We start from the raw sequence: 25,593 nt of genomic DNA on the forward strand, positions 1-25,593 counted from the left end.
CGCGCGCGCTCTCCCTCTCGCGCGCGCTCTCCCTCTCGCGCGCGCTCTCCCTCTCGCGCGCGCTCTCCCTCTGCGTTCCCGCGCGCGCTCTCCCTCTCGCGCGCGCTCTCCCTCTCGCGCGCGCTCTCCCTCTCGCGCGCGCTCTCCCTCTGTCTCGCGCTCTCTCTCTCCGCTCTCTCTTTCGCGCGCGCTCTCTCTCGCGCTCTCTCTCTCTCGCGCTCTCTCTTTCGCGCGCGCTCTCTCTCGCGCTTTCTCTCTCTCGCGCTTTCTCTCTTTCGCGCGCTCTCTCTCTCACTCCACGCTCTCTTTCGCCCGCTCGCCCTCTCTCTCCCGCCGCGCTCTCGCCCTCTCTCTCCCGCCGCGCTCTCGCCCTCTCTCTCCCGCCGCGCTCTCGCCCTCGCTCTCCCGCACTCTCTCTCGTGCGCGCGCTCGCGCTCTGTCTCGCGTGCGCTCGGTCTGTAGTGCTCGCTCTGTCTCGCGCCCTCGCTCTCTCTCGCTCTTTCACGCACACTGTCGCGCGCGCGCGCTCTCAGGGTCGCTCGCTCTCTCTGTCTCGCGCACGCTCGGTCTGTAGCGCTCTGTATCTCGCGCTCGGTCTCTCTGTCTCGCGTGCGCTCGGTCTGTAGCGCCCGGTCTCTCTCGCGCGCTCTCCCTCTCGCGCGCTCTCCCTCTCGCGCGCTCTCCCTCTCGCGCGCTCTCCCTCTCGCGCGCTCTCCCCCTCGCGCGCTCTCCCCCTCGCGCGCTCTCGCTCTTTCAAGCACTCTGGCTTGCTCGCTGTCTCTGTCTTGCGCTCTCCCTCTCGCTTGCGCTCTTTCTCTCGCACTCGCTCTCTGCTCTCTCTTTCGCGCGCTCTTTCTCTCTCTCCGCTCTCTCTCCGCTCTCTCTTTCGCGCGCTCTCTCTCTCTCTTTCGCGCTCTCTCGCCCTCGCTCTCGCGCCCGTGCTCGGTCTGTAGCGCCCGGTCTGTCTCGCGCCGCGCTCTCCCTCTCGCGCCGCGCTCTCCCTCTCGCGCCGCGCTCTCCCTCTCGCGCCGCGCTCTCCCTCTCGCGCCGCGCTCTCCCTCTCGCGCCGCGCTCTCCCTCTCGCGCCGCGCTCTCCCTCTCGCGCCGCGCTCTCCCTCTCGCGCCGCGCTCTCCCTCTCGCGCCGCGCTCTCCCTCTCGCGCCGCGCTCTCCCTCTCGCGCCGCGCTCTCCCTCTCGCGCCGCGCTCTCCCTCTCGCTCTCTCGCTCGCGCTCGTTTGCTCTCTGTCTCGCGCTCCCTCTCCCTCGCGCTCCCTCTCCCTCGCTCGCCCTCTGTCACGCACTCTGTCTCGCGCGTGCGCTCTCAGGGTCGCTTGCGCGCTCTGGCTTGCTCGCTCTCTCTGTCTCGCGCTCGCTCTCTCTGTCTCGCGCTCGCTCTCTCTGTCTCGCGCTCGCTCTCTCTGTCTCGCGCGTGCTCGGTCTGTAGCGCTTGCTCTCCCTCTCGCTCGCGCTCTCCCTCTCGCTCGCGCTCTCCCTCTCGCTCGCGCTCTCCCTCTCGCTCGCGCTCTCCCTCTCGCTCGCGATCTCCCTCTCGCTCGTGTTCTCCCTCTCGCTCGCTCTCTCTCTCTCTCTCTCCGCTCTCTCTCTCTCTCTCTCCGCTCTCTCTCTCTCTCTCTCTGCTCTCTCTTCCGCGCTCTCGCCCTCGAGTTCGCGCCTCGCGCTCTCGCCCTCGCCCTCGCGCCGCGCTCTCGCCCTCGCCCTCGCGCCGCGCTCTCGCCCTCGCCCTCGCCCTCGCCCTCGCGCTCTCGCCCTCGCCCTCGCGCTCTCGCCCTCGCCCTCGCGCTCTCGCCCTCGCGGCCGCGCCCTCGCGCTCTCGCCCTCGCGCCCTCGCCATCGCGCCGCGCTCTCGCCCTCGCGCTCTCTCTCTCCGGCACGCGCTTGCGCCCGGTCTGTCTCGCGCGCGCTCTCGCGCTCTCCCTCTCCGTCTCGCGCTCGCTCCGTCTCGCTCGCGCTCTCCCTCCCCCTCGCTCTCCCTCTCCCTCACTCTCGCTCTTTCACGCACTCTGTCTCGCGCGCGCGCGCTTTCAGGGTCGCTCGCGCGCTCTGGCTTGCTCGCTCTCTCTGTCTCGCGCGCGCTCGGTCTGTAGCGCTCACTCTTTCTCGCGCGCGCTCGGTCTGTAGCGCTCTGTATCACGCACACTCACTCTCTTTTTCTCGCGCTCGCTCTCTCTGTCTCGCGCGCGCTCGGTCTGTACCGCTCTCTCCCTCTCGCGCGCGCACTCTCTCCCTCTCGCGCGCGCACTCTCTCCCTCTCGCGCGCGCACTCTCTCCCTCTCGCGCGCGCACTCTCTCCCTCTCGCGCGCGCACTCTCTCCCTCTCGCGCGCGCACTCTCTCCCTCTCGCGCGCGCACTCTCTCCCTCTCGCGCGCGCACTCTCTCCCTCTCGCGCGCGCACTCTCTCCCTCTCGCGCGCGCACTCTCTCCCTCTCGCGCGCGCACTCTCTCCCTCTCGCGCGCGCACTCTCTCCCTCTCGCGCGCGCACTCTCTCCCTCTCGCGCGCGCACTCTCTCCCTCTCGCGCGCGCACTCTCTCCCTCTCGCGCGCGCACTCTCTCCCTCTCGCGCGCGCACTCTCTCCCTCTCGCGCGCGCACTCTCTCCCTCTCGCGCGCGCACTCTCTCTCTCTCCGCTCTCTCTTTCACGTGCTCTCCCTCTCTCGCGCTTTCTCTCTCGCGTGCTCTCTCTGTCTCGCGCTCTCTCTTTCGCGTGCTCTCTCTCTGTCTCCGCTCTCTCTTTCGCGTGCTCTCTCTCTCTCTCTCCGCTCTCTCTTTCGCGCGCTCACCCTCTCTCTCTCTCCCGCGGCACACTCTCGCTCTCTCTATCGCACGCTCACCCTCTCTCCCACGGCGCGCTCTCGCGCTCTCTATCGCGCGCGCTCGATCTGTCGCGCTCTGTATCACGCACACTCGCTCTCTCTTTTCTTGCGCTCGCGCGTTCTGTCTCGAGCGCGCGCTCTCTCCCCCTCCCTCGCTCTCTCCCCCTCCCTCGCACTCTCCCCCACTCTCTCTCGCTCTTTCACGCACTCTGTCTTGCGCGCGTGCTCTCAGGGTCGGTTGCACGCTCTGGCTTGCTCGCGCTCTCTGTCTCGCGCGCGCTCGGTCTGTAGCGCTCTGTAGCACGCACACTCGCTCTCTCTTTTTCTCGTGCTCGCTCTCTCTGTCTCGCGTGCGCTCGGTCTGTAGCGCTCGGTTTGTCTTGCGCGCGCTCTCTCTCTCTCGCGCGCTCATCCTCTCTCTCCCGCGGCGCTCTCGCGCGCGCTCACTCTGTATCACGCACAATCGCTCTCTCTTTTCTTGCGCTCGCTCGCTCTCTCTCTCTCGCGCGCGCGCTCTCTCTCGCGCCCTCGCTCTCCCCCTCCCTTGCACTCTCTCGCTCTTTCACGCACTCTGTCTCGCGCGCGCGCTCTCAGGGTCGCTTGCGCGCTCTGGCTTGCTCGCTCTCTCTGTCTCGCGCGCGCTCGCTCTCTCTGTCTCGCGCGCGCTTGGTCTGTAGCGCTCTGTATCACGCACACTCGCTCTCTCTTTTTCTCGCGCTCGCTCTCTCTGTCTCGTACGCGCTCGGTCTGTCTCGCGCACGCTCGCTCTGTCTCGCGCGCGCTCTCGCTCGCTCACTCTCGCGCTCTCTCTCTCTCTCTCTCGCCCTCTCACTCTCTCTCTCTCTCGCGCGCTCTCTCTCCCTTGCTCTCTCTCTCGCGCGGCGCTCTCTTGCTCTCTCTCGCGCGGCGCTCTCGCCCTCTCTCTCTCTCTCGCGCGCGCGACTCTCTCTCTCTCGCGCGCGCGACTCTCTCTCTCTCTCGCGCGCGCGACTCTCTCTCTCTCGCGCGCGCGACTCTCTCTCTCTCTCGCGTGCGCGACTCTCACTCTCTCTCGCGCGCGCGACTCTCTCTCTCGCGCGCGCGACTCTCTCTCTCTCGCGCGCGACTCTCTCTCTCGCGCGCGCGACTCTCTCTCTCTCGCGCGCGCGACTCTCTCTCTCTCGCGCGCGCGACTCTCTCTCTCTCGCCCGCCTCTCTCTCTCTCGCCCGCCTCTCTCTCTCTCTCGCGCGACTCTCTCTCTCGCGCGCGCGACTCTCTCTCGCGCGCGCGACTCTCTCTCTCTCGCGCGCGCGACTCTCTCTCTCTCGCGCGCGCGACTCTCTCTCTCTCGCGCGCCCGACTCTCTCTCTCTCTCGCGCGCGACTCTCTCTCTCGCGCGCGCGACTCTCTCTCTCTCTCGCGCGCGCGACTCTCTCTCTCTTTCGCGCGCGCAACTCTCTTTCGCGCGCGCGACTCTCTCTCTCTTTCGCGCGCGCGACTCCCTCCCTCTCTCTTTCGCGCGCGCGACTCCCTCCCTCTCTCTCTCGCGCGCGCGACTCCCTCCCTCTCTCTCTCGCGCGCGCGACTCCCTTCCTCTCTCTCTCGCGCGCGCGACTCCCTCCCTCTCTCTCTCGCGCACGCGACTCCCTCCCCCTCTCTCTCTCGCGCGCGACTCCCTCCCCCTTTCTCTCTCGCGCGCGACTCCCTCCCCCTTTCTCTCTCGCGCGCGACTCCCTCCCCCTTTCTCTCTCGCGCGCGACTCCCTCCCCCTTTCTCTCTCGCGCGCGACTCCCTCCCCCTTTCTCTCGCGCGCGCGACTCCCTCCCTCTCTCTCTCGCGCGCGCGACTCCCTCCCTCTCTCTCGCGCGCGCGACTCCCTCCCTCTCTCTCTCGCGCGCGCGACTCCCTCCCTCTCTCTCTCGCGCGCGCGACTCCCTCCCTCTCTCTCTCGCGCGCGCGACTCCCTCCCTCCCTCTCTCGCGCGCGCGACTCTCTCTTTAACGCTGGAGTAGATTTTCAAGGTTTTGTGTATGATTTAATGTGAAAATGTAAAAATCAATCTTTAATGTGATTGAATTGTGAAAATACTATGGATTATTCCCTGTTTACTGCACCGAATAAAGTGGGGGCAAACAACGAGTATATTTTCATGAAACAAAACTGAGAATTGCAGAGAAACTCGGCATATCTGCTAGCGTCTGTGGCGAAGAAGCAGAGTTAAGGTTTCTAGCCGCCTCCGTCACCAAACCCTTACCATCGGACGCCCGGAGGAAGATCGCCTCATCTCCCATCTTGGGACCCTGCAACCAGACGGGGTCAATGTGGACTTCACCAGTTTCCTCATGTCCCCTCTTCCCCTCACCTTATCCCAATCCCGAGCCTCCAACTTGGGAGACTGCCCTCCTGACCTGTCCATCACCTTTCCCATCTATCCACTCCAACCTGTCACCTTTTCTCCCCCCCTCCCCCCACCTTCATTTACCCATCGCACTCTGAACTACCTTTTCCCCCAGCCCCACCCCCTCCCATTTATCTCTCCACCCCTTGCCTCATTCCTGATGAAGGGCTCCTGCCCGAAACGTCGATCCTCCTGCTCCTCGGATGCTGCCTGACCTGCTGTGCTTTTCCAGCGCCACACACTCTCAACTCTGATCTCCACATCTACAATCCTCACTTTTTGACCCTTCAGAACCACTGTACTCGATGTTAATTCAGTTTCTCTTTCCACACAAGCTGCCAGACCTGCTCAGTTTCTCCAGCACTTTGTTTGTGTCTCCGAGTACTAGCAGCCACAGTTCTTTGTTCTACTTAAGTATGTTTTCGTGTTCCCAGAGTTGATATGAGTTATCAGATCCTTTAGCACAGACTCAACCTAAAGCAGTTGCTGAAGAGTCATCAATCAAGTCATAGACAGTACAGCTCAGAAACAGACCATTCGGTCCAACTCATTCATGCTGACCAGATATCCTAAATTAATTTAGTCCCATTTGACAGCACTTGGCTCATATTCCTGTAAACCCTCCCTATTCCTATGCCCATCCAGATGCCTTTTAAATGTTGTAATTGTACCAGCCTCCACCACTTCCTCTGGCAGCTCATTCCATACACGTACCACCCGCTGTGTGAAAAAGTTGCCCCTTAGGTGCCTTTTAAATCTTTACCCTGTCACCTTAAACCTATGCCCTCTGGCTTTGGACTCCCTTACCCTGGGGAAAATACCTTGTCTATTTACCCTATCCGTGCCCCTCATAATTTTATAAACCTCTAAGTCTCGGCCTCAGACTCTCCAGGGAAAACAGACCCAGCCCCTCTCTCTAGCTTAAACCTTCCAACAGTGTCAACATCCTTGCAAATCCTTTCTGCACCCTCTCAAGTTTAATGGCATCTTTCTTTATAGCATAGCAGGGAGACCAGAATTGCACGCAGTGTTCCAAAAGTGGCCTAACCGATGTTCTGTAGAGCCGCAACCTGACCTCCCAACTCCTGTACTCAATGCATTGACCAATAAGCGTACCATGCCTTCCTCACTATCCTGTCTACCTGGACTCCACTTTCAAGGGACTACGAACCTGTATCCCAAGGGGAAAGCTGACAGGCCTGTTGTGTGAGGAGAGATTGAGCAGTTTAGGCCTATATTTGTTACAGTTTAAAAGCTGAGAAGAGAAAATCCTGAAATTCCCTCCCTAACAGCATTGTGGGTCTACCTACAGTAGATGAACCACTGCAGTGGTTCAAGAAAGCAGTTCACCACCACCTTCTCAAGGGCAACTAGGGACGGGTAAGGAATGCTGGCCCAGCCATTGACATCCACATCCTATGAGTGAACTAAACTCATTAACTTAACCGGAGATGTATTTGCTCTGAAAATTGAACCATCCATCAGTGAAGTGGTTTAAATAATACAGCACGGGAGCTTTTTATTTTGCACAGTTCCACTCCCAAGTGAAGCTTCGAATCAAAATGTTTCATTTAGTTCCTGAGAAGCTGTTTGGTTGTAATTCAATTCCTAAATTTTATTCAGAGGGCACAGAAAATTTAGCTTCCTGAGGAATGCAATAGAAGAATGGGGTGCGTCACTTCTATTGAGTTTAAGGACAGGCCATTTATTCTGCAGCTTTATAGCACTTCAGTTAGGCCACACTTGGAATATTGCGGACAGTTCTGGTCACCACACTACCAGAGGGATGTGGATGCTTTGGAGAGGGTACAGAAAAGGTTTACCAGGATGTTGCCTGGTTTGGGGGAGCTTAGAGATGAAGAAGGGTTGGAGAGACTGGGTTTGTTTTCACTGGAATGCAGGATGTTGAGGAGTGACCTGATAGATGTTTATAAGGTTGTGAATGGCATGGATAGAGTGGGAAGTATGTGGCTTTTTTCCCTCGGGGTGGACAGTCAATTACTAGGGAACACGGGTTCAAGGAGCAGAAGGCGGAACATGTAAAAGAGAAGTGCGAGGCAGGTTTTTCACACACAGGATGGTGAGGGTCTAGAACGAGCTGCCAGAGAAGATGGTGGAAGCAGATGCAATAGCAGCATTCGAGAAGCACCTGGACAAATACGTGAATAGGAAGGGACTAGATGGTTATAGATCCTGAAAGTGAAGACAGTTTTGGAATGTACTGGCGCATTCTTGGAGGGTCCTGTGCTGTATTATTCTTTGTTCTTATCAAAATTTCAACTAGAGTCTAAGAGGTGATATTTAATATTTGGTGACAGTGTTGCCCTACTTTGCCCCCTTTTGCATTTGGAAGTTTCTAGAAGTTACTGTCAGATTGTAATGTCTGACTTTGACATAGAGCATGCGACAAGTTGTTTGAAACATGAGATTCTGACAGGATAGATGTGGGAAGGATGTAAAATTTGGGATTTAAGATCGATAAGGAGGAATTTATTTTTACCCCATAGAGGGTCACGAGTCTTTAGCGATCCCTTCTTCAAAATGCAGTGGAATCAGAGTCTTGAAAGGCAGGGTTGGTTAGACCCTTGATAAGTAAAGAAGAATTTTAGAATTAGAATTCAGAATTCGGAGTACATGTGACAGGAAACCTTTTACAAAAGAACAGGGTACTGTGAAAAGTGTACAATGTCACCAATACACCATCTTAGGGTCAAAGTACCTCTGTACAAATCTTAGGTATTTAAAAAAAAGAGTAAATAAAGTGTTATGACACGGGGTAAGTTCTGCTTAATTTAAAACCAGCAATAGAGAAAAGACACGGTGGCACAGTGGTTAGCACTGCTGCCTCACAGCGCCAGGGACCTGGGTTCAATTCCCGCCTCAGGCGACTGACTGTGTGGAGTTTGCACATTCTCCCCGTGTCTGCGTGGGTTTCCTCCGGGTGCTCCGGTTTCCTCCCACAGTCCAAAGATGTGCGGGTCAGGTGAATTGGCCATGTTAAATTGCCCGTAGTGTTAGGTAAGGGGTATATGTAGGGGTATGGGTGGGTTGCGCTTCGGCGGGTCAGTGTGGACTTGTTGGGCCGAAGGGCCTGTTTCCACACTGTAAGTAATCTAATCTAATCTAATTTATTAAGTAACCTGTAGAAGTTCGAGTGTCCAAGAACTACTTGTGATAAAAATTAACAACTTTATTTCTTAAAGTATAACAGCGAATAATTAATTAACAACTATATACAAGTCCTTACTCTAACCTATCTTTTACCTTCCCTTCTAAACTACTAGTCCGATAAAACTCCCAATTAAGATTTGCAAAACAACACATCTCAAAACCAGGCAGCTTTCATTTCTTCCATTTGGATCTTCCTGTGTGTTTTCTTCTTCTTAGGAATTTCTGTGTCGCATGTTACTGATTGAAAAAGGTACTTTTAAGAGAGCTATTTTTTAGGCAGTATTTTACCAGCTGAGGCTTGGCAGTTCTCCTCCCAACTGTTCAATTTCCATGGTCTTATACCTTCAAGGATTATGTCATTGGCTTCTAAGATTGTCAACATGCTAAATTCAAACTGGTGTTTTTCGGGGTATAATTTAAACTGGCTGAATTCGAATTTGTTTTTGTCTCCAGGCAACGAGCTAATCAAGTTGTGCGACCAAGTGTTACATTGTTACCTTATTGAGAATGCTTGCTGCTCTGTCCTGTAGTTCTGCTGCTTTTAACTCTCTTAAAGTACATTCCTGCCCGAAACGTTGATTTTTTTTCCTACTTCTTGGATGCTGCCTGACCTGCTGTGCTTGTCCAGCACCACTCTAATCTTGACTCTCTTAAAGTACACCCACATCTTCATAACAGAAGAAAAAAGTTACGCTACATTCCAGATAGTCACTTCTGCTATAAAACACGTTTCTTCAATGCAAATTGGCTTTCATGCAATCGAAGCATTTAGACCATTGATTTGTAGAACATTAACCTACCCTAACTGTAATGGCTATAACGTGATTCTGGTTTCTTAGTTTAAATTAGATTAGATTACTTAGTGTGGAAACAGGCCCTTCGGCCCAACAAGTCCACACCGACCCGCCGAAGCGCAACTCACCCATACCCCTACATTTACCCCTTACCTAACACTACGGGCAATTTAGCATGGCCAATTCACCTGACCCGCACATCTTTGGACTCTGGGAGGAAACCGGAGCACCCGGAGGAAACCCACGCAGACACGGGGAGAATGTGCGAACTCCGCGTTTGGTGCGGCTATTATGCCATTTTCTTAAAACATGAGGACGAAGCTAGCTGGTTATATCAGAACCAACTGTATGTGAAGTATAAGTTAGGAAAATAAATAAAGCCAAAAAAATAGATATTACAGTCTTTCTGTAAGAGCTCCCACGTGGTCTGAGGGTGTACTCAGCTGAAGGAGGGGAAGGGGTTGTGGAGAACTTCACCAAGGGAACTCTAAAGCAGAGGGGCCAGTGTTGCAAAAATAGGTTCCTTGCTCTTTCTTTGCTGTTAGCCATTAACTCTGGAGATTTGTGTGTTCCAGAAAACTTGCCCAGCTCAGCGTTGATGAGTTTTTAACCTCCACGTTTGACACGGATAGTAACAGCAGTTCAGACGAGGAGGAGACTGGAGTCACAGACGTGAAGAAAGGTGGCAAACGAGAGATCCAGGGCGGACACAGAAAGGAAGAGTCACCGTTGGAAGTGCAGGGACAAAAGTAAGATCTTTTGGCCGTTAAAGTTTGAACATTTTGGGCATTGGTTTTTCTTTGTGAGTTGAAATGCCGGTGGGTAAAGTAAAATACAAAGTGCAGTGATCAGCTTTCCTCTGTTTTATACAGCATCAGAAATATCTGTTTTATGTTGTTACAGCACAGCAGGAGGCCATTAGGCCCATTGTGACTACTGTTCTCCAAATGTTGCAAAAAAAATCATGAGAGGCATGAATAGGATAAATAGACAAGGTATTTTCCCTGGGGTGGGGGAGTCTAGAACTAGAGGGCACAGGTTTAGGGTGAGAGGGGAAAGATTTAAAAGGAACCTGAGGGGCAACCTTTTCATGCAGAGGGTGATGCGTGTATGGGATGAGCTGCCACAGGAAGTGATGGAGGCTGATACAATTACAATATTTTAAAAGGCATCCAAATGGACAGATGGATAGGACGGGTTTAGAGAGATGTGGGCCAAGTGTTGGCAAATGGGACGAGATTGGGTTAGGCTATCTGGTCAGCATGGACAAGTTAGACCGAAGGGTCTGTTTCTGTGCTGTACACCTCTATGACTCTGAAGTATCTTTTCCCTGCCTTCTCCTGCATATAATTAGATTAGATTACTTACAGTGTGGAAACAGGCCCTTCGGCCCAACAAGTCCACACCAACCTGCCGAAGCGCAACCCACCATACCCCTAACCTAACACTACGGGCAATTTTGCATGGCCAATACACCTGCCCCGCACATCTTTGGACTGTGGGAGGAAACCGGAGCACCCGGAGGAAACCCACGCAGACACGGGGAGAACGTGCAAACTCCACACAGACAGTCGCCTGAAGCGGGAATTGAACCCGGGTCTCTGGCGCTGTGAGGCTGCAGTGCTAACCACTGCGCCACCGTGCCGCCCATATCTTTTCACGTAATCATTGAATTCCCTTTTGAATGTTCCAGTCAAGCCTTCCTCCACCGAACGACACTGGTGTGAGTGTTGAGACTAGATTAATGGTGAGCTTCTAACACATGTTCAAAACATACCTTTAAAATTTTGCGTTTCAGTTCATGTTGCTGTTTCATTTCCATTTTCGTGTCTCTCGTGGTGTTCATTAATGAGTGATTATTCTTCAGAATAGCGACAAAATAAGAGATTATGCTGCACTAGGTAGGTTCCAAGTAAGGGCGAGAATGAGAACTGCAGGTGCTGGAGATCAGAGTTGAGAGTGTGGGGCTGGAAAAGTGCAGCAGGTCAGGCAGCATCCAAGGAGCAGGAAAATCGACACATCGGATGCTGCCTGACCTGCTGTGCTTTTCCAGCCCCACACTCTCAACTCTGATTCCAAGTAAGCACAAGCCAGTATTCTAGGTTTCTGAAATCTACCTCGCCCCAGGATTCATATGATCTAGGAGCAGGAGGAGGCCATTCAGCCCTTTGAGCTTGCTCCACCATCCTGACTGGTCTCATCTCCACCTCAACTCCACTTTCCTGCCCATGCCCTGTAACACTTCAACCCATTGCTGATTAAAAATCTATCAATTTGCTTCTTACGTTTACTCAGTGTCTCGGAGTCCACTGCACTCTGGGGTAATGAATTCCACAGATTCCTGAACCTTTGAAAGAACCAATTTCTCCATCTCACTGTTTTAAATATGCTACTTATTCTAAAGCTCTGACCATTTTGTTCTAGAATACCCCACAAGGAGATTCTCAAGCAAGCTGCTAGATCAGTGACCTGCTCTCAGATCTGTGTCCCTCTGTGTTTAAGATGCAGAAGTTGCAGCATTCCTTTCCTCCATTTCTTTTGCAAACATTTGTATCTCACCAGGGACACAGCGTTTTGGGGCTGGGAATTCACAGCACACAGGATTTGTTTAAAAATTGGGTTCATGGGGTGAGGACATCACTGGCTGGGCCAGCATTTATTACCCATCCCTAATTACCCAGAGGGCAGTTCAACTGCTGTGGGTCTGGAGTCACATGTAGGCTATACCAGGTCAGGATAGCAGATTCCCTTCCCTAAAGGACATTAATAAGCCAGATGTTTTTTTTTTCTCTCATAATCAACAATGGATTCATGGTCATTGTTCGCCTCATAATTCCAGATTTTCATTGAATTCAAATTCCACCATCTGCCTTGGCAGGATTTGAACCCGGGTCCCCAGAACGTTACCTGGGTGTCTGGATTAATAATCTAGTGATGATATCACTAGGTCGTTGGCTCCCCGCTAATTTTCGATGACTGAATGCGGATAGCTGCTTTGGTCAAATCTCCCGGTTATGTCTCTTGTAGGTGTTCGGTTGCTGGCCATGTTTGTGACTGCTGCGAGTGACACGTGTCCTGACTGAATGGAAATGGAGCTGGGAGTGAGTCAGGTTACAATGGTGCTGCAGTTCTGATGGCTACTTGTCAGCTTGGGAGTAGTATCCAGTCAGTGGATGGCACATGTGATTGCTGGCTGGCTTATGTGGCATGCTGGTGTACAAACCTCAGGTGGTTAACCGAGTGGGTTCTCTTTATTTTCTCTAGTCCACTGTGGGACGTGGGTGTTGCTGTCTGGCATTTATTGTCTGTCTCTAGTTGCCCTTTGGGAAGATGGTGGCGAAGTGTCTCTTGACCTGCAGCAGTCACTGGGGACAAGAGAGCATAGCCTCAAAATTAAGGGGGGCAGATTTAGGTCTGAATTAAGAAGGAACATCTTCACCCAGAGGGTAGTGCATCTATGGAATTCCCTGCCCAGTGAAGAAGTTGATGTTACTTCTGTAAATGTTTCTAAGGCTAAGTTAGTTCCTTTATTGTTCAAAAAAAAGATCTGAGAGGTTGGGTAAGTGGAGCTGAGTCCATGAAAAGATCAGCTATGATCTTATTGAATGGTGGAGCAGGCTCGATGGGTCCAGACGGCCTACTCCTGCTCCGAGCTCCTATGTTCTTCTGTTGTGCTTGGGGAGGGAATTCCAGGATTTTGACCCCGTGACCCTGAAGGAACAGCAATGTATTTCCAAGTCGGGATGGTGAGTGGCTTGGAGGGGAACTTGCATGTGATGGTGTTCCCATGGATCTGCTGCCCTGGCCTCCTCGCCAAGGGTTTGCCAGGTTTCTGATTGGGGAATGGATAGCTTCTGATCGCTGACTTTAATTAGCTCCTGGGGAAATTCCAATCTGTTTCTGTGGGAGGGAGAGGTGCTCGAGCAATTTTGTTCTGATTTGGATTGTCTATGCCATTCACTGAGTTAGTTCAGGGGTGTGTACTATGTACTTTCAGTGTACAATATCCCACGGGAGTATGCTGAAGAAGTGCAGGAGAGACCTGCTGGTGCTCAGAACTACTAGTTATCTCAGTCAGCATCACTAAAACAGGTTATATCTGGCCATTGTCGTGTTGCTATGTTTGGGATCTTCCTGTGCGCAAATTGGCTTGTGTTTCCCTGCAAGGAATGGGAGCAATGCTTCAATGTACCATGCATGCTCTGGGGCAGGCTGTGCTTCTTAAACGGTGCTCTATAAATGCAAGATCTTATCCTTTGATTGCATGGCGCGTTAATCTAAATAAAAATGTTACAATATATTTCCAGACTGTGTGCAGAATTTATACAATGAGGGGCTGACGCCAGGCTCCTTTTTACAACAGGCATTCTGACACCCACAAAAGATCAGTTTGTGCGCTACTTCAAGTAATGTCTCCACATCACTGCCAAAGTGCCATTCGATTTAATTTGCCGAGCTTCTGAGACCCTAATGACTCCTTTTAAATGAAAAAATAAATTGTATTTTCAGAAGACACAGATGAGAAAGGCAGGTGTACAACTGGATTACTATTTTTTATTTTAGTTTCCACATGCAGAATTTCATAATGTTGCAATGTTTTTAAAATTTGGTTCCCAGTGTAATCCAGGTGCAGTGCCAACATATCCGCCTTTGTAACCTTAGCTGTTAGAGCATGTTAGAGATACAGACGATTGCTGTATTTTTTCAACATTTTTATTTAAATGAACATAACTGTCATCTGAGCAGATGTCACCATCATTGCCGCACTCAGGGCAACAGTTCCTACTCGGTAATAACCCTGAAGAGTTGGGGAACGTCCTGTTTTGTGAAGGATCCATGTAAGTTGTGGGAAATGTTGGAAGATTGGCTATATCAGTGACCCTGGTTACCCAGAGCCCCAAGGGACAGATGTAAATGACACTATGGGAGCTGGTTAAATTCAAAGCAAATTGACAGTTCTGAGATAATAAAGCAGGTCTCGGTCATGTCAATTGTGAGATCTATTGTCAGTTGTTGTAAAAGCCCATCTGGTTCACTAACTCCTTTTATGGAATGAAATATGCTTCCTTACCCGGCCTGGCCTACATGTGACTCCAGATCCACAGCAATGTGGTTAACTCTTAACTGCCCTCTGAGCAATTAGGGATGAGCAATAACTGCTGGCCCAGCCAGTGACACCCACATTCCAAGAAAGAATAAAGAAAAATGTTGTTTCATTCTCGAGATAATACGGTAGATCATCGCTGCTGCATCTCAACAACTTTTATACAAAGGAAGCTTGATTATCCAAAGGACACAGGAGCAGAGTATTTCATGGGCGGCACGGTGACACAGTGGTTAGCACTGCTGCCTCACAGCGCCAGCGACCCGGGTTCAATTCCCGACTCAGGCGACTGACTGTGTGGAGTTTGTACGTTCTCCCCGTGTCTGCGTGGGTTTCCTCCGGGTGCTCCGGTTTCCTCCCACAGTCCAAAGATGTGCGGGTCAGGTGAATTGGCCATGCTAAATTGCCCGTAGTGTTAGGTAAGGGGTATATGTATGGGTGGGTTGCGCTTCGGTGGGTCGGTGTGGACTTGTTGGGCCGAAGGGCCTGTTTCCACACTGTGAGTAATCTAATCTAATCACTCGGATAATCGAATTCTGGATAACATAGTTTAGCCAAGCATCGGGACTTTGCAAACTTGCTGAATAATCAAGGTTCCTCTGCACGTTGAATTTACCATTTTCAAGTCAGTTGAAATTGAGACTTGTCTCTCACTTAGTTCATCCTATTCCAGTGTCTGGAGATGATTCCAGTATCTGGAGAAACTAGGCATCTTAGCTTCTCTCGCTCTCTCTGCTGTTTCCTTCACAACAGTATAATTTCACTCTTCAAATCTTTGTGTCTTGCCTGTTTACCTTGGGTTTTTCCATTATCATGCCTAATGCTAGGATATGGACTGTCCAACCAGGAGATTGGCTTGTGTTGGGAGGCTGACTTTCTGGAGTTATTTCTGTTCCTGAATGAAAGATTAGGTTTATTATTGTCACATGTACTGAGATATAGTGAAAAGTATTGTTTTGCCTGCTATCCAAGCAAATCGTGCCTTACATAAGTATGTCAGGGTAATAGAACAGAATGTAGAACATAGTGTTATAGCTACACAGAAGGTGCAGAGAAAGATCAATTCTAAAATGAGAGGTCCGTTTTATAAGTCTGATAACAGTGGGGAAGAAGCTGTTCTTGAGTCTGTTAGTATGTGTTTTTAAACTTTTATGTCTTCCACTCAGTGGATGAGGATGGGAGAGAGTATAACTGTGGTAGGAGGGATCTTTGATGATGTTGGCCACTTTCCCGAGGCAGTGGGAAGTGTGTACGGAAGGCTGGTTTTTGTGATGGACTGGGCTGCTATCACAACTCACTGTAATGTCTTGTAGTCCTGGGCAGAGCAGTTGCCATGCCAAGCTATGGTGCATTTCAATAGGATTCTTTCTATGGTACAGCCATCCAAATTGGTAAGAATCATTGTAGACATGGTGAATTTCCTTAGCCTCCTGAGAAAGTAGAGGCTTTGGTGTGCTTTCTTGACCATAGTGTCGATGTGGATGGACCTGGACAGATCGTTGGTGACAATTACTCCGAGCAACTTGAAGTTCTAGACCACCTCAGCACCATTGATACAGACAGGGTGGGTTTTCCACTCTGCTTCCTGAAGTTAATGACCACCTCCTTCATTTTGCTGATGTTGCAGGAGAGATTGTTGTCATTACATCATTGCACGAAGCTGTCCATCTCTTTCCTGTACTCCATCTTGTTATTTGAGATCCAATCCACAATGGTGGTGTCATCACCAAATTTGGAAATTCTGGCTGAATTTAACCCCACAGTTGTGAGTGTATAGGGAGTATAGTAAGGGGCTAAGAACATAGCCTTGTGGGCACGGGTGTTGAGGATTATCGTGGAGGAGGTGTTGTAGCCTTTCCTTACTGATTGCGGTCTGTGGGTCAGGAAGTGGAGGATCCAGTTGCAGAGGGAACAGAGTCCTAGGGTTTGGAGTCTGGAGATGAGTTTAGTTGGAATTATGTCTTGCAGGCGGAGCTAAAAGCAATAAATCAGAGTCTGATGTGGGTGTTCTTGGCAGCCAAATGTTCCAGGGATGAATGTAGGGCCAGGGAGGTGGTGTCTGCCGTGGACCCATTCTGATGGTCGGTGAATTGTGGTGGGTCGAGGCAATCTGGGAGGCTGAAGTCGATCCGTGCCATGACTAACCTTTCGATGTACTTCACAACAATTGATGACAGAGACCCTAAACGGTAATCGGTGCCGGTCTGTGGTAACGGATGAGCTCCTACGTGACTACTTGGAGTTGGTGAACTGACCCATATTTGAGAACTCAGTGGCCAGTCTAAATGAGTATGTCACTACCATCACAGACTTCAATAAGTGCATGACTTTTCTTTGGTACCAGGATGATGGTAGTCTTCTTGAAGCAGGTGGGAAGCTCACCTCAGAGTGAGGAGAGGTTAAAGATGTCAGCAAATACTCCGGCCAGCTGGTCCACACAGGGCTGAGCGTACAGCCGGGGATTCCATCCGGGCCGGTCGCTTTCCATGGGTTCACCTTCGAGAAAGCCAATCTAATGTCTACGGCAGTGACCGTGGGTACAGGTGGACCCGAGGCTATTGGAGCAGGTGACATCATTTCACTGACCGTCTGTTCAAAATGAGTGCAGACTGCATTGAGCTCATCGGGGAGGGATGTATTGTTGTTAGCGATTCTATGTGGCTTCGCTTTGTAGCCCAGTGTATTGTGTAAGCCTTGTCATAGGCGATGTGTGGTTATTCTGGGGTTTTACTTTAGTCTGGGGTTGACTCTTTGCGTTCCTGATGGCTTTGTGAAAGTCATATCTAGATTTCCTGTATACGGCAAGGTCACCCGACTTGAATGCCTCAGACTGGACTTCGGTAGGGAGAGGATCTCCCAGTTCATCCATGGTTTCCAGTTGGGGAACACAGATTAACTTTGGCATGCAGACCTCTACACTCCTACTGATGAAGGGTGGCACGGTGGCTCAGTGGTTAGCACTATTGCCTCACAGCACCAAGGACCCGGGTTCAATTCCAGCCTCGGGCAACTGTCTATGTGGAGTTTGCACATTCTCCCCGTGTCTGTGTGGGTTTCCTCTGGGTACCCCAGTTTCCTCCCACAATCCAAAGATGTGCAGGTTAGGCTGGATTGGCCATACTAAATTGCCCATAATGTTCAGGGATGTGTAGGTTAGGTGCATTAGTCAGGGGTAAATGTAGAGTAATAGAGTAGTGGAATGGGTCTGGCTGGGTTACTCTTCAGAGGATCGGTGTGGACTTGTTGGGCCAAATGGCCTGTTTCTGTACTGTAGGGATTCCATGTCACATAGGAGCCTGTCCATTAGCTCAGAGCGGCACTGTCTGACTTTCTGTACTGGATCCTCCTGCTTCGCATTCTGTAAGCCGGGAGAAGGAGTGAAGCCTGGTGGTCTGATTTATCACTCGGGGGATGGAGAGGGAGGCATCTTTGGTTATGTAGTAATACGCAAGGATGTGCTGGCCTCTGATGGGCCGGGAGATGTGTTACCACAATATCATCCACACGTTCCTAAGATTGACCTGTTTGAAGTCACTGGCTATGGTGAATGACGTCTCTGGGAGGGAGGGTGGATTCCATCGCCAGGCAGTTTGTTGGCAGTGTATGTTTCAAGTGTGCTTTTCACTTCCGCGTGGGATGGGATGTAAACTGCAGTCAGGGCAGCAGAGATGAACCCCCGCAGTAGGTGATGGGGATGGCACTTCACAGTTAGGTATTGTAGCTCCAGGGAGCAATGAGGGTCACCACATGTGAGCACCAAGAGGTCACGATCAGGAGGGAGGTCCCTGCTCCCTTTGCCTTGCTCGTGCACATTGTGTAGTCTGTCTGGTGGGCTAGGAAAGCCTTCCAGTTGTAAGGCACAGATGAGGTCTGTGTGGGTGCTCCAAGTTGATAATTCTTTCGATTGCGGTTCAGATTGACTGGTATAAATGGGGCACCTCTCGACCTATGAATCAACTGACTGCAGTCATTCGCAAACTGGGCTCAGCCAGGACTTGCCGGGGTTAATTTTGGGGGGGGGATGAATTTGCAAAATAAAGTTAAATTTAATAAAGCTAAGGGGTAGTTCCATCATCGGGTGTGCTGACTATCTGTCATTGGAGAGGAGACAATCAGTATAGACACACATTGCCTGTAGACCCATCTCACTGGGGAGGTGCTGGACTGTTCATCCAGAGACCCCAGTCATGTTCTAGGGACCCAGGTTCAAATCCCACCACTGTAGACGGTGGAATTTGAAGTCAGTAAGAAAAAATCCTGGAATGAAGAGCCTAATGATGACCTTGAATCCATTGTTGATTGTCAGAAACCCCATCTGGTTCACAAATGTCCTTTTAGGGAAGGAAATCTGCCATCCTTACCTGGTCTGGACTACATGTGATTCCAGACCCTGAGCAATGTGGGTGACTCATAATTGCCCTCTGGGTAATTAGAGATGGGCAATAAATGCTGGTCTAGCCTGTGATGTCCACATCCCGTGAATTAATTAATAAAGACTCTCTGTCACGCATACCTGTAAGTAACTGAAACGCGTTGCTAAACCATTTTCTCCAGCCAGACAGCTGTGCCCAATATGGTTTTAGCTTGTTGGGGGAAGTGGGGGGTTTGGATAGGAGATCTCCTCCGCTCTCTATTTTCATTGTCACACAGCAAGGAAGAGGTCCTTTGGCCCACCAAGTCTGTGCCTGTTGTGGTTCTGTTCGCCGAGCTGGGAGTTTTTGTTGCAAACGTTTCGTCCCCTGTCTAGGTGCCGTCCTCAGTGCTTGGGAGCCTCCTGTGAAGCGCTTCTGTGATGTTTCCTCCGGCATTTATAGTGGCTTGTCTCTGCCGCTTCCGGTTGTCAGTTCTTACTGTCCGCTGCAGTGGCCGATATATTGGGTCCAGGTCGATGTGTCTGTTGATAGAATCTGTGGATGAGTGTCGACCTGGACCCAATGTACCGGCCACTGCAGCGGACAGCAGCTGACAACCGGAAGCGGCAGAGACAAGCCAGTATAAATGCCGGAGGAAACATCACAGAAGCGCTTCACAGGAGGCTCCCAAGCACTGAAGATGTCACCTAGAAAGGGGACGAAACGTTTGCAACACAATTGCCACCCAGGTAAATAGTGCTGTGAGGAAGGCATATGGTGTACTGGGCTTTATTGGTAGAGGAATTGAGTTCCGGAGTCCTGAGGTCATGTTGCAACAGTATAAGACTCTGGTGCGGCCTCATCTGGAGTATTGTGTGCAGTTTTGGTCGCCATACTATAGGAAGGATGTGGAGGCATTGGAACGAGTGCAGAGGAGGTTTACCAGGATGTTGCCTGGAATGGTAGGAAAATCTTATGAGGAAAGGCTGAGGCACTTGGGGCTGTTCTCATTGGAGAAGAGAAGGTTTAGGGGAGATTTGATAGAGGTGTATAAGATGATTAGGGGTTTAGATAGGGTCGACACTGAGAACCTTTTACCGCTAATGGAGTCAGGTGTTACTAGGGGACACAGCTTTAAATTAAGGGGTGGTAGGTATAGGACAGATGTTAGGGGTAGATTCTTTACACAGCAGGTTGTGAGTTCATGGAATGCCCTGCCAGTAGCAGTGGTTAACTCTCCTTCTTTATGGTCATTTAAGCGGGCATTGGATAGGCATTTGGAAGTTATTGGGCTAGTGTAGGTTAGGTAGGATTCGGTCGGCGCAACATCGAGGGCCGAAGGGCCTGTACTGCGCTGTATCTTTCTATGTTCTATGTTCTATGTTCTAATCTCCCAGCTCGGCGAACAGAACCACAACAATGAGCACCCGAGCTACAAATCTTCTCCCAAACTTTGAAGTCTGTTCCTTCCTATCTGGGGGACTTGAACTATATAGTCCCAGAGGACTGTAGGGTTGCTCTCCTATTAGAGAGGTGAAGGTTTAACCTGAGGGTCACCTCACCTCAGGCGAGGGGAGAGGTTGAGAAGGAAAGTGTTTCATGGTAACCCCCAGCTGGTGCAGGAATTGAATCCATACCATTGGTGTCACTGTAACTCAAATCAGCCAACTGAGCTAACTGACTCCCAACTCAACTCATCCCTTTCCATTGAACAAATCTGAAACTTTTTTTATGATTTGGCGAGACTCCATTTGATTAATCGCTTGATGTTCTTGTTTCGAGTGGGGCTTTTGTGGTATCTCGCTACGGCGTTTCTCATCCAGCAGATTTTGTTTGTTATTTTTGCAGGATAAAGTCGGGCTTTTTTTTTATCCTCGATGTAACGAAGATTTAAGAGTCGTTTCTTTTTTCTCTCTCTCGTTAGGAAGGTGAAACAAAAAAGTTCTATCCAAGAACACAAAGAGCAGCTCTCGCGTTTGAAAGAGAAGCACCCGGAGTTTTTCGAGTTCCTGGAGAAAAACGACCAGAAGTTGCTGAATTTCGAAGACACCGACAGCTCCGAGGATGATGAGAATGAGCTGCACACGCTGCCAGAGAAACTCGAGGTGACTCCCTCACTGCCTTCAAATCTCTGGTTCAAGCAAGGCTTTGGGTCCGGGTTTAAATCCAACTGAGAGTATCCCCAACGCAAAGCGCATGCGCGTTTGAACGGACCAGCACTTACAATGTGGTAGAAAGAGTGACCGGATTTTCATGAGTGGTGTTCTGAATGATTTAAAATTCACACAGCACCCGGTTATAGTCCAGCAGGTTTATTTGGAAGCACTAGCTTTCAGAGTGCCACTCCTTCACTAGCAACCTGGTGAAGGAGCAGTGCTCTGAAAGCTACCACGGATACACAGTCCTTTATCTGAAATCCTTGGATTGTTTTTCAGCTTTCAAAATTTTTCGGGATTTCAGAATTAATGACATTTTCACAGTGAAATAAAGAAAAAAATGATCAAACAGCAGACCCACGTGTGAATAGTGTGAGCACAGAGACCCACTTGACACCTACCAATGCTGGGCTACGCTGCCACATCACATCTGAATAACGTGGGTTGAGTGGGTGTGGAGTTGGGTCACACGTCAAACAACCTTGTTATGCAGGAAAGAAAAGTCACAAAAAATCTCCGGATTTCGGATAAAGGATTGCGTACCAGTGCTTCCAAATAAACCTGTTGGACCATCACCTGGTTTTGTGTGATTTTTAACTTTGACCACCCCCATCCAACACCGGCACCACCACATCATAATCACAAATATCCCAAGGTTGCTTTTATTTTGGGCAGAAATCAGCGTTCGCTTTGTAAATCAAAGCATCCATACAGCGTGGAAGCAGGCCATTCATCCCATCGTGTTTACACTGATCCTTCGAAGATCGTCCCACCCGAACCCACTCCCCTTCTTTATCCCTGTGAACATACATTTTGCGTGGCTAACCCACCTAACCTGCGCAGCTTTGGACTGGGGAAAGAAAGTGGAGCACCCAGAGGAAGCCCATGCAGATACTGAGGGAATGTCCAAACTCCAGCTCCTTTTATGAATTTAAATGGGAGGGAGAACTGCATTGTTAAAGAGTTCTTGACAAATAGGGATGAATGTCGAAAGTCTTAGTTTAAAAATACAAAACTTTTTTTTTCTTGTTTTTTTTTTTCATTTAAGCTGGCCAGTGATGAAGAGGAAGATAATGAACAGCCGACCAAGAGGACTAAAGCAGGGGATTTAATAACAGTGACTACCCAAATGGTAGAGAATTGGAAAGCGGCAGCAGAGGTCAGTAAATCTTAAACTGATGAGCATGCACTTTTTTTGAAACAAAATTGAGATTTTGTGCTGGCAAACACACTTCATGTGGCGTTGTTCCTTTTAGTATTTATTTTCTGCATGAATTAGATGTAATCTAATATCAGCTATGAATTTTACGACTTAAAAACAACTGGTTTTAAGAGTATTTTGAGTGCTGAATAATGTTGTATGCGAGTGTACGTTGTAATTGCCAGGAAGCTACTTGATAAATGTAAATCCTATTGGAATGTGGCCTTGGGGACAAATCAGTTTGATGTGTTGTTCAGCTTCAGATTGTACTGTAAAATATCCAGACTTAAGTACACAATAAAGTTGAGCTCCATAGTTGATGTAGAAGACTATGAGTCACTCTTCATTTAATCCCATCAGTGGCTTTAATATCAAGTCTTAACCGGGGAGTTCGTTCTATCAGTTATTTACACTTTTGATCTTGCTGACTCATTTAGGAATTACACTGCCTGTTATTTGTTCTAAATCGTGTGTGTTGCTGGCTGGGCATTTATTACATGCCTGTAACTGTGAAGCACTGAAGTCGATGTGGTATATGTTCCATCACACGTACCTGTCTAACTGCAATGGGTCTCCCAAACACTGCTATTTGTTCCAGGTTGCTTTCCATAGAAACTTCTCATCATCTACATTGTAGATATATTCATTCTGGTGATTCTCTCCCAGTGTTTGTCCTCTCTTCAGTTTTCCTGAATAACCATGTTGTGCTGACATTTTCATCATACCATCTCGTGGTGCCTCATTCCTCTACGGTGACTGTCATCGAATTAGTGTGGCAGCAGAAGTCCATTTGGCCCATTGAGTTCATGCCTCCTCTCTGTAGAGCAACCCAATTGGTCCCATTCCTCCTGTTGTGGAATTGTAGGTTTAGTTCCCTCAAGTAACCAGGCAAATGCAATGGCGACATTTATTTTGAAAAGACTTGAATATAAAAGTAGGAATGTACTTCTGAGACTCTATAAGGTTCTGATCAGATGAAATTTGTAATCCTGTGTGCAGTTTTGGGCCCTGTATCTCAGGAAGGATGTACTGGGCCTGGAGTGGGTCCAGAGGAGGTACATGGGAATGGTCCCAGGAATGAAAAGCTTTACATATGAAGAACGTTTGAGGACTCTGGGTTTATACTCAATGGAGTTTAGAAGGATGAGGGGGGGAATCTAATTGAAACCCACAGAATACTGAATGGCCTGGACAAAGTAGATGTTGGGAAGATGTTTCCCTTGTTAGGAGAGACTAGGACCCAAGGGCACAGCCTTAGAGTAAAGGGAAGACCTTTTTAGAATGGAGATAAGGAGAAACTTCTCCAGCCAGACAGTGGTGAATCTATGAAATTCACTGCCACAGAAGGCTGTGGAGGCCGGGTCATTGAATATATTTAAGACCGAGATAGATAGGTTCATGAGTATTAAGGGTTACGAGGAGGATAGGGTTGGGAAACTTATCAGCCGTGATTGAATGGCAGAGCAGAGTCATTGAGCAGAATGGCCTAATTTCTGCTCCAGTCATCCCTACCATGAGGTGAGGGAGAAATCCTCGGTGGTTAGCACCGCTGCCTCACAGCACCAGGGTCCCAGGTTCAATTCCAGCCTTGGCTGGCTGACTGTGTGGAGTTTGCACAATCTCCCCGTGTCTGCGTGGGTTTCCTCCCACAATCCAAAGATGTGCAGGTCAGGTGAATTGGCCATGCTAAATTGCCCGTAGTGTTAGGTGCATTAGTCAGAGGGAAATGGGACTGGGTGGGTTACTGTCCAGAGGGTCAGTGTGAACTTGTTGGGCCAAAGGGCCTGTTTCCATACTGTAGGAAATCTTAAAAAAAAATGTGTCGGGGAGTTGGAGTTGGATCTTTTTGCCATATTGGAGTGTTATCAACTTCCCTCAACCCTGTGTCTCTTACCCAAAGCCTTAAATCCGTGTCCCTTTTGAGTCTGTGCTGTCAGATATTGGAAAGAACCTTGCTTTGTTTACCTCACAGAAACATAGAAAATAGGAACAGCAAATGCTGGAGACTACAGTGGGCCATGGAGAGAGAGAGCAAGCTAACGTTTGGAGTCTAGATGACTCTTCATTTGGAGCTGGAGCTGAAACATTGGCTTGCTCTCTGTCCATGGGTACTGTCTGACCCACTGTGATCTCCAGCATTTGTTGTTTTCAGTACAGATTCCAGCATCCACAGCAATTTACTCCGACGTTGGCAATCAACAGCTAGAGATAAATCAATGAGGTGGGCGCTCCGTAGTCAGGAACGTCAGCTGACGTTAGCCTGATACAGAGCGCATTAATCGAAGAAATATAATGTTAGTTAGAGCATCATCTCATCCAGCCCTCCCTGTGGAGGTTTGGTTGAGTTTGTGAATGGTTTGGAATCTGAAACAAAGTGCGTTAACTGGATTTCAAACTCTCTTTTTCTTTCTTTTTAAATTATGTGAAATAATTTATAACATTGTTCCAAACTGTTCGAGTGTTTCAAATTAAGGAACAAAATGTTCTTGAAGCCTGGCTGTTAACACCGAGATTTAACGTGACCTGAACTCCACCCGCGTGGATCCGAGTTTGATTCCTTTTTATTTTTCCCCAATAATTTCTTCTGGGCTTTGACGTGAGATGCACTTTCTCAGTCAGGAGACCCCCTCTTCAGGGACAAGTCAGAGAGCATTTGAATTATTGGACTCTGCTTTCGTAAACCATGCCTCAGCTGAGCTTAGCTTCTTTTCCTGTGATTGCCACTTTGTAAGTACCTTTCCCGAAAGGGTCACCTCTTCGGCTGCCAGAGTTGAAAAGCCCCCAGTTGTCCTCCCTTTCAACTCCCGTCCTTGCTGTGTGGGAGGGGGTATTGAGGGAAGGTGCAGCACTTCTGTTAACTGAGTGAGACCTGTTAACGCGAGGCAGAATAGAAATGGGGCCAAAATGCCTTCCTACACACATCGCAACCTGGGGAGGCAATGGCCTAGTGATTTTATTGCTGAACGGTTAATCCAGAGGTAACGATCCGGGGACCCAGATTTAGATCCCACCTCGGCAGATGGTAGGATGTGATTTCAATAAACATCAGGGATGAAGAGTCTAACAATTGAAACTATTGCTAATTGTTGAAAAACTCTTATCTGGTTTGCTAATGTCCTTCAGGGGAACAAACCCCTGTCCTCTCCTGGTCTGGACTCCATGCTACTCCAGCCCTTCAGCATTTAGGTTGACTCTTAACTGCCCTCTGAGTAATTAGGGATGGTCAATCAGTGCCTAGCCAGCAATGTCCTCATCCTGTGAATGAATAGTCAAAAAATAAATAAAAATGGGGTATTGGCCAATTGGAGGGGTTTTGTAATTGGGGATGCTATTTGTCCCAATCAGATTCTCAGATGACACTGGGGTGCCGTGGTTCAGGACTTTTTTAAAATTCTCACCCCCTCGGGAATATTGTGGGCACTTTGGGTCTCCGTGTTCAAAACCAGACTTGTGTGTATTGGAGACAGTACAAAGAGGACTGACTCATTTGGAATGAACGTCCTGAGGAAGTGGTGGATGGCATTACAGTGACAGCATTTACAAGATATTTTGATAAATACATGACTTAAGAAAGGTTTGGAGGGATATAGGCCAGGCCACAGG

General features: G+C 49.8%; 2 protein-coding genes across 2 annotated transcripts in view; one reads left to right on the forward strand and one right to left on the reverse strand.

The window, feature by feature from the left end:
* noc2l (NOC2-like nucleolar associated transcriptional repressor) overlaps nt 1–25,593 on the forward strand; it is a 198,610-nt gene that overhangs the window by 26,761 nt on the left and 146,256 nt on the right. Inside the window, exons 2-4 of the mRNA XM_060851925.1 lie at nt 9,753–9,926; nt 20,558–20,738; nt 21,838–21,948. Coding sequence (XP_060707908.1) covers nt 9,753–9,926; nt 20,558–20,738; nt 21,838–21,948 — 466 coding nt within the window. The remainder of the gene's footprint in view (nt 1–9,752; nt 9,927–20,557; nt 20,739–21,837; nt 21,949–25,593) is intronic.
* LOC132833530 (putative uncharacterized protein DDB_G0271982) lies at nt 196–3,706 on the reverse strand (the record flags this gene model as incomplete). The annotated part of the gene is made up of 2 exons (XM_060851891.1): nt 196–264; nt 3,644–3,706. Coding segments are annotated over 2 exons (132 nt in total), but the record flags the coding sequence as incomplete, so codon positions are not given.

Source organism: Hemiscyllium ocellatum, chromosome 37 (genome assembly GCF_020745735.1).
Source record: "Hemiscyllium ocellatum isolate sHemOce1 chromosome 37, sHemOce1.pat.X.cur, whole genome shotgun sequence".
In the NCBI taxonomy this organism is placed as follows: Eukaryota; Metazoa; Chordata; class Chondrichthyes; order Orectolobiformes; family Hemiscylliidae; genus Hemiscyllium; species Hemiscyllium ocellatum.